We start from the raw sequence: 8,923 nt of genomic DNA on the forward strand, positions 1-8,923 counted from the left end.
TTTAAAAAAAAAAAAAAAAAAACCTACATAGGTCTATGTTTATACATTGACATGGTTCAGAATTCAAAAGCACAGCAAAAACTGCGAACCATTCCCTAGCCACCCAATTCTTTCTGAGGGCATCAATTTTACCAAATTACACTGTATCCATCCATGCTTTATACATATATATATATATATATACATATATATGTACATATAAAAACATTTTATCTTTCTTTCTTTCTTTTTTTTTTTTTTTTAGTATAGGGGATTGAACTCACAATCTTAAGCTTGTGAGGCAGGCAAGGCAGGCATGGTGCCGCTGAGCTAAATTCCCGGCCCTGTATCTACTTTCTTTAACCAAAGATTAGGTACTATAATTTACACTCACACTGTACTGTAATTTATTTTTTAAATTTTACCTTCAGATAGAAATTAAACAAAAGGCTTTCTCACTTTTACAGCTGAAGAGTATTTCACTGAATGGGTATGTTATAATTCAGTTACCCAATACTCTACTAATGAATACTCAGGTTGTTTCCAATCTCTTGCTATTATAAACAGGGCTGCAAAGAAAATACCTTAATGTAGATCACTTACAAATGTATGAGTTTATCTCTAAGATTACCTCCTATAGGCCGGGGATTTAGCTCAGCGTGGCATGCCTCGCAAGCGCAAGGACCCCCGAGTTCAATCCCCCGTACAACAAAAAAAAAAAAAAAAAAAAAAAAAAAAAAAAGATTACCTCCTATACATACAAACATGTGAAATGTGTTCTGGTCTTTTGAGACAGTGTCTCACTAGGTAGTTCAGGCCAACTTTGAACTCACTAAACTTGCTGTATGTAGCCCATGTTGGCCTTGAATTCTTCTTCTCTTGACTCAACCTCTTTGAGCGCTAGGATTACAGGCACGCACCAAGATGCCCAGCATGCATATGAAACGTTGAGAGATACTGAAAAATTGCCTTTTAAAGAGACCCTACCAATTCACAAACCCTGTGATGTGAATTTCTGCTCCCTCACAGCCCAACTTTAAGACTTTTGACCTATGCTAATCTAACAAAATAGTTCGGTATCTCTGTGTAGCTTTACAATTCTATGTTCAAGGAGCAGTTAGCTTTTTTTGGGGGGGGTCTCACTTTGTAGTGCAAGCTGGCCTTGGGGAAGACTGTCCTACAACTCACTGCAATCCTCCTGCCTCAGCCTCCGGGTGCTGGGATTACAAGCATGTTCTCATAAATATGCAGCTGGGTTGTGCCTGCTTGCAGGATGACAAAAATCAATCATCCGGTTTAGAAAAAGATCCAGAATGGGAGAAATTTTCCTATTTAAGACTAAGTTATACCTTTAATATTCTCCTAAAAATTTGTCTCCTACAAAGGGAAGAAAAAAATGAGAGGCCACTAGCTAACTTTGAACCCCTGAACAACTCCAATCGAGTTGTTTTTCTTTCACTGTAATTGAATGGTGGAACTCGGGCTATTTTTCAATTTTTTAACTAATGCTTTCCACTACAAACCAAGGAGTCCATTTTCCACAAACCTATGTGGATCCAGGTTCTCCATCTACATTTCTATCGTGAGTAATGGAGAAAGGTGCACTCTGAAGGAAGAGCAGTCCGTAATAAAGAAAGGTGTCAAGGAAACATTAACGGTCAAAACTTGAGAGGCTTGTAATGCAACTTTCCCCCTCTTCTATGACAGTAATGAGATTACTACCAGGAACTTGTGCGATTGCTCACTCCCCTCTCTTCTCCATGTTCCAAAGTAGCATCATCGCATTTGGCTTCTAGATAAATACGCCTCATTTTGCACAAGGGAAAACTGAGATTCAGAAGACGAAACAAGTTATTACCAAAGCACAAACTGAAGCCAGAGTTCTGGCTCCAGTGACTGTTTCTGTTATTTATACTTTTAAAATCTTTCCTCCTTCCCGTTAGCTACCATTTACTGTTTCCTCCGGCAGATGTCCTTCCCGCTCGTTTTCGTATCTCCCTGGTCTTACAGGCCCTAGAGCCTTAAAAACGAGGCACTTTCTACAAGCCTTATTTTGAGCCAGGACTCGTTCCCACTCTGAGGACAGAGCAGGAAAAAATAAGGCCATTTTCGTTCCAAATGCATTCTTCCTCACGTCCTTGTGCCCTGCCCGAAACACTCAGGCCTAAAGTGTCGCGGAGTCTCCCGCCAAAGTGTCGGAGACCCCAGTATGTGGCCGCTCTCAACTTTCCCAAGGCCAGAGAAATCGTAAGGCTACTTATTTACCTTAGAGCGGAAAGGATGGCGTAGGTATCCGATGGATTCTTAATATTTCGAAACCTAAACCACTACCGACGTTAATCGGCCGGCGTCCGCCATTAGCCCTCAAGACAGGGGCCTTCGGACAGCGCGCGACGGAAAAGGGTACCCAATCCGCGCCTGAAGAATGTATTATAAAAATTTTAATGCTTCCGTCAGCAATTAAAATTATTTTAAAATACCACATTATCCTAACTTTACGGGATGATAGAAATTAATATATTTTAAAAATAATTTTTAAAATGAATTTTTTGGGGCACTACAGTGGACAGCCCCAAAATCCGGAAGCGCCAACGGGGCCGGACCCCGGTGGGCCGGGAAGTGACGAATGGAAACCAAGATGGCGAACTTCGAGTCATCTCAGAAGTTGTCGGGGGTCTCTCAGCCAACAGAGGGGGTGGGAGGAGGCAGCTGCTCCGAAATTTCTACCGAGCTCATTCGCTCCCTGACAGAGCTGCAGGAGCTGGAAGCTGTGTACGAACGGCTCTGCGGCGAGGAGGTGGGGGGCTGAGTCTCTTTTTTCCAAGAGTCTTCAGGGTCATTGGGCTATAGGAGCCGTGCATCTTTGGAAATCTGGGTTGTGGGAAGCTCTCTCTTTTCTGCGGTAAATAAAACAGCATCTACCAAGGAAGCTTCAGCGTAGACAGATATTTAGGGGGTCCTGTCTACTCCCTTCTCTCTGACAAATGTCCTCAAGCTTGTATTCATACCTGGGTGATCTGCATCCTTTCCCCCAAACCCCAACTCATTTCCCTGGTTCATATCGCTATAGTGTTTATAAACCCGAGTAAAGTTAGACTGAGTATGTGGCAATCACTTGGTTCTCAAAATAAGAGTTGCACTGGCCTAGAAATTGAAAATTATTAAATACTTCCCAATAGCTCATTTAGGCGAGAAACCATTGCAAATGGATTTCAATTATAAGACTTCCTCTTGTAGGAAGTGATTTGGAAGTGTAACTAGCATTTCGGTTAAATTTTAGTGGCTTTGTAGACAGTTGATTGTAAGTGGGTGTTGCTGTGAGTGTGAGTGTTGGATCTCGTTGGGTTCTTCATAGTGTTCTGAAACTTGGGGTCCTAGTCCTCAACCTTTCAAGTAACGGGTTGGAGACTCACATCATCATTTCTGGCTAGGAATTTTTAAGATTCAGGCATAACTCTAGTCTTGGACAAGTCACTTCATCTCTTGTACCTCTGATATTCTGTGAAATGAGGGGCATGAACTAATCTAAGATTTCTTTCAATTGATAATGTCCTACCTTATATCTCTTCGCTTTTCTGTGGCAACCTGATGTTGGTTCACTTTCAAGTGACTTTGGTTTCCTTGCCAGTTAAAAGAAAGCGACCTAAGTTCTGATCTAAAAGTTTAGCAGCTGTTTTTCCAAACCAAACTTTTTAAGTAAGGTTGAGCACAAATCCTCCTGGGGGAGGGGTCGTTGGTATTTTTAAATATTTTAAATATTAAATTATATCAACTCCTAGCAGTTTCTGATGCTTTTTTCAATAACATGTGTTTGAAAATTTAGTGTTCCTGACCCAACATTCCTAACCTTGCACTCAATGAGTCAATCAATACTTTGGAGGCAAGACATGGTGGCACAAGGTTGTGTAATCCTAGCCCTCAGGAGGATCATCTGAAGTTGGAGGCCAGCTTAGACTACATAGTGAGACCCTGTCTCAAAAACACATACACTTTGGAGAAAAAATTAAGAAAATCTTATAGATACAACTGTTGTTTCTGTGTTTGTAGTTCATGATTGCCAGGGAAGCTTTCCCTCTGGATACTATTTTCATAAAAATGAACAGCTGAACTGTATTCTGTTAAGCACTTTGTGTATTGTCTGATTCCCACAACAGCCCTGTGGAGTACATATTGCTATCCTTACTTTACAGAGAAACAACCATTAGGGGAATACATAAACTAAGTTAGCACAGTAAATAGCTTAACTGATACAGAATTGTGTTTATTCCCTGACTATGAACCAAGAAAATAGATTTTGTTTTTGTGACTGCCATTTTGTAAATTTTATTTACTCATTGTATTTTAAATCCTATCTGTATGAGATACTGTCCTAATGATAGTGAATAGAGGTTTATTTCCTCCCACTGTAGTGCTCATCTGCTAGATAGAACAAGGTACACATAAGGTAATGATCATTGTGCAATGTATAAGTGCATATAAGTGAAGCATTTAAATCCAAGGGGAGCATAATGGAAGAAAAGAAGGAATTTGGAATGATATTTGCCTTTCAACTAAGTGGTTGGGTTAGATAACTTTTTGTTGTTGTTCTAGTATCAGGGATCAAACTCAGGTCCTTGTGCTTGCAAGGCAGGCGGCAGAACCACTGAGCTAAATCCCAGGCCCTGGGTTAGATAACTTTTAAGGTTCCTTATCGTTCTGATGACAAGATGTTTCCCTGTGTTTCAGAAAGTGGTGGAAAGAGAGCTAGATGCTCTTTTGGAACAACAAAACACCATTGAAAGTAAGATGGTCACTCTCCACCGAATGGGGTGAGTCTGTGCATCACAGCACAAGCTGTTGTAAATTCCAAGAGAATCCATTAAATGTTATTTTTCTTTTCTGTTATAAAGTGCCAGTCAACTTTGAAATAGAGAGGCATATTACCTTAAGATAAAGTGAACACCTAATGGTGTAGTTCAATGATTATCAGAGAGTCTTTGAAACTTACTAGAAATGCAATTCTGGAGTCCCAGCCCAAACGTACTGAATCAGAAACTCTAGGAATGGAGCCCAGGAACATGTATTTTAACAAACCACCCAGTTGATTCTGATGCATAGCTCAAATTTGAAAACCACTGCTTTTGTTGTTTTTTTATATTTGCTAATCATAAAAGTTGCTCTTTGACAGATGTGTTGGCACATACTGTAATCCTAGCTACTCTGGAGGCTGACGCAGGGGAGGACCACAAGATTAAGGCCAGCCTGAAAAACTTAATGAGATCTTGTTTCAAAAGAGAAAAGGCTAGGGATATTAACTCATAATGTTTGCCCAGCATCCACAAGGTCTTGGATTCAATCCCTAGTACACCCCTCAAAGTTTCTCAGCATCCTATTAGGTGGCTGGTTAGTAATTTTTAGGCTCACTTAGCAATCAGAAGAATCTGTTTTCTAATTCTTTGGCTGTATCTATTTATAAATTTTGGGGGGCGGGTAGTTTGTTTGTTTGTTTGTTTGTTTGTTTGTTTGAGACAGGGTCTCACTATGTAGTTGAGACTGACGGAACTCACTTGGTAGTTTGTTTGTTTGTTTGTTTGTTTGTTTGTTTGAGACAGGGTCTCACTATGTAGTTGAGACTGACCTGGAACTCACTATGTAGCCCAGGCTGGTCTGGAACTCACAGCAATCCTACTGCCTCAGCCTCCTGAGTGCTGGGATTACAGGCATGTGCCAGCAGGCCCGGCTTTTGGCTGTATCTATTTAGAGTGACTCTGGTAGTTTCAGAACTTAATCTTTTGGCCAACTATCTGAAAATATAAATTAAAAGGGTCAGGGATATAGCTTAGCATTCCCTAAATTTCATCTCTAGTTAAGCAAAGAGGGAGAGAGGGAGGTTAATTTTTTTTATTAAGTATAAGTTTGAGTTCACAATAAAAAAAAACTCCTTAGAGAAGGTTGTGTGTTGAGTGAACTGAGCTGAGTTACAAAGAAGTACAAAAGAAGTATAAGACACGGTCTCCATCTACAAAATCGTATTTCCATTTGTTACTCCTACCCTCTGGCCCCATGGATATATATATACATGTTGATAATGTGTGTCTCCAGGCCCAATCTGCAGCTGATTGAGGGAGATGCAAAGCAGCTGGCTGGAATGATCACCTTCACCTGCAACCTAGCTGAGAATGTGTCCAGCAAAGTCCGTCAGCTAGACTTGGCCAAGGTAATGCTTTTGATGTCTGACTTAATAGAACTTGGGAAAGAAGCTGCCATTTAGAGATTAGAGCAGGACCATCCAATAGAAATCTAATGAAATGCCAACACCAGATAAAGATATTACATGAAAAATTCAGACCAATTCCTCTTATACACGAAGACATAAAAATTCTCAACAAAATAAAGTAGGGCATCAGCAACATATAAAAAGGATTCTAGAGCTGGGTGTGATAATGCATGCCTATAATCTCGGTGCCCAGGAGGCTAAGACAGGAGAATCACTGCAAGTTTGAGGCAGCCTCAGCTGCATAGTGAGTTCAAGGCCATCTTGAACTACCTAGCAAGACCTTGTCTCAAAAAAAGAAGAAAAGATTCTAAAACTGGTACCTTGGGGCAGGGATTTAGCTCAGTGGTTCCAGCGCCTACCTCACAAGCTCAGGGTCCCAAGTTTAATCCCCAGTACCAAAAATAAATAAAACTGGTACCTCCAAAATATAAAAAAAGAATTATAAAGTTGGGTACAGTGGCACGTCCCTGTAATCCCAGCTACTTGGGTAGTTGATGCAGAATGATTAAAAGTTTAAGACCAGTCTGAGCAAGTCAGCAAGACCCTGTGTCAAAATAAAAAATAAATAGTTTTGCATGATAGCACATGTCTATAATCCAAACACTCTGGGAGGCTGAGGCAGGATAATAACTTTGAGCCCATCTTCAACAATTTATTGACTTAACAAGATCCTGTTTTAAAATTTAGAAAAAGGGGGATGGGTTGGTTGGTATGTAGCTCAGTACAAAGGCCCTGGGTTCAATTCTATTCTATTACTGCTAAGTAAATAAATACAACATACATACATCAAACAAAAAAATGCTGGGAATGTAGCTCAGTGGTAGAGTTTTTGACCCGTGTACACAAGGCCTTGAGTTCAATCCCTGGGACTGAAGAAGAGTGAAAAAGATTATGTACCAAGACCAGATGGAATTTTTCCTAGAAATGCAAGATTAAATATCTGAAAATACACTATATCAATAAAGTACAAAAGCCACAGAATCCTTTTATAGATTTAAAGTATTTGTCAGAATTCTTTGGGGCCAGGGATTTAGCTCAGTGATACCACTGCCTGTGTCACAAGCACGAGGTCCTGAGTTTGATCCCTGGTACCAAAAAGAGAAAATGAATGAGTGACCCATATTGGAAAAGAAGAAATTTAATATGAACTGCCTACATAATTAAAAATTTTCTGTCACTATTTTTCAAAACTAAAGAGAAGTAGGTGAAAATAACTTTAATAATACATTTTATTTTACCCATTCTATCTGAAATATGTTTCAACATGTAATTATCAAAAGGGAATATTTTATCTTCCTTTTTTTTGAGATAGGGCCTGGCTCTGTAGTTCAGGCTATCCTCGAGCTCACTGTATAGCCCAAGCTGTCCTTGAATGCACAGCATTCCTTCTCCCTCAGCCTCCAAAGTGCTGGGATTATAAGCATGTGCCACCATGCCCAGCTTCCTTCTTTATCTTTGTACTTAGTCTTTGATTTTGTTGCATATTTTACACGTACATATCTTAATTGGGCTAACCACTTTTTTAGTGTCAGGTTAGTGGCTCCTATAGTAGATAGCACGGGGTCTGAGTTCTAGTCTAGTGGTGGCGAACCTATGGCACAGGTGCCACAGCTGGCTCTTGTGATCATTGAAAGCTCTAAAAGGTTCATCATCACTGTCCTAGTCAATCACAGCCTGTTAGCCCCTCCTTGCGAAATAGCATAACTTCCTGATCTGTTCAGAAACTGCAAAAAATAGCTTTACCACAAAACACTATTGTAGGGAATGGGGAAGGGGACGTTACCAGGACCTCTACCACGGGTCCTGGCCTGTGAGCCACCACAGCACGAGGAGAATTCAAGAACAGGCAGAAATGAGACTTAGAGTGGAGAAGCTGAGTCTTGGGTCCTGATCAGTGCTGCTGATGGCAGCAAAGACAAAGGCCCCCCGAGTACATTCAGTATTTATTGAATACAGTTGTGGGAAGGAATAGGAAGCATGTTATGCTTTGAAGGCATCTAGTGAAATATTCCCAAACACCTTGCATGATGGCACCAGGCAGGGCTGTTACTAGGGAGTAAGCACTGTTTATCTTGCTTGAATAGAACAGACCAGTAGTAGGACTGGGTGCAATTAGCATGTAACCCACAAGGTCAGTGAGCAGCTATGATTCAGGAGAAAGGGTTTGGTTTGGTTTGGTTTTGGTACCAGGGATCAAACTCAGGTCCTTGTGCTTGCAAAGCAGGCAGCAGAACCAATGAGCTAAATCCCCAGCCCTGGAGAAAGGGTTTTAATTGGGGTCACACTGACCTCAGTTGCATGTAACTCAGTAGAGCTCTGCCACTCCACAGACCAGGGCCTAGGTTTCTGTGGCAGCCATTGAGGGAGCAGTTATACTTGCCAGTTCTCCGTCTAACACACCCATTTGAGTCATATAGAGCTTCGGTCTAACTCCTGATATAAAACAGTATAGCCAAGGGCTGGGGATTTAGCTCAGTGGTGCTGCTGCCTGCCTCACCAGCACAAGGTCCAAGTTTAATCCCTAGTACCAAAACAAAACAAAACAATCTGGACATGGTGGTGCACGCCTGTAATCCCAGCACTCGGGAGGCTGAGGCAGGAGTATCCCTTTGAGTTCAAGGCCAGCGTGAGCTACATAGTGAGTTTCAGGTCAGTCTCAACTACATAGTGAGACCCTGTCTCAAAAAA

General features: G+C 41.0%; 2 protein-coding genes across 2 annotated transcripts in view; one reads left to right on the forward strand and one right to left on the reverse strand.

Moving 5' to 3' along the window:
• Sf3b3 (splicing factor 3b subunit 3) overlaps positions 1-2,364 on the reverse strand; it is a 45,843-nt gene extending 43,479 nt beyond the window's left edge. Inside the window, exon 1 of the mRNA XM_010644438.1 lies at positions 2,245-2,364. The gene's annotated coding sequence lies outside the window, so the exon portion shown is untranslated. The remainder of the gene's footprint in view (positions 1-2,244) is intronic.
• A 235-nt stretch (positions 2,365-2,599) lies between these two features.
• The window catches only part of Cog4 (component of oligomeric golgi complex 4), a 31,358-nt gene continuing 25,034 nt past the window's right edge, over positions 2,600-8,923 (forward strand). Inside the window, exons 1-3 of the mRNA XM_010644433.2 lie at positions 2,600-2,776; positions 4,705-4,787; positions 6,061-6,175. Coding sequence (XP_010642735.1) covers positions 2,606-2,776; positions 4,705-4,787; positions 6,061-6,175 — 369 coding nt within the window. The 5' untranslated portion in view covers positions 2,600-2,605. The remainder of the gene's footprint in view (positions 2,777-4,704; positions 4,788-6,060; positions 6,176-8,923) is intronic.

The sequence above is a fragment of the Fukomys damarensis genome, unplaced genomic scaffold (assembly GCF_012274545.1).
Source record: "Fukomys damarensis isolate Sample0158 unplaced genomic scaffold, DMR_v1.0_HiC HiC_scaffold_32, whole genome shotgun sequence".
Classification (NCBI taxonomy): Eukaryota; Metazoa; Chordata; class Mammalia; order Rodentia; family Bathyergidae; genus Fukomys; species Fukomys damarensis.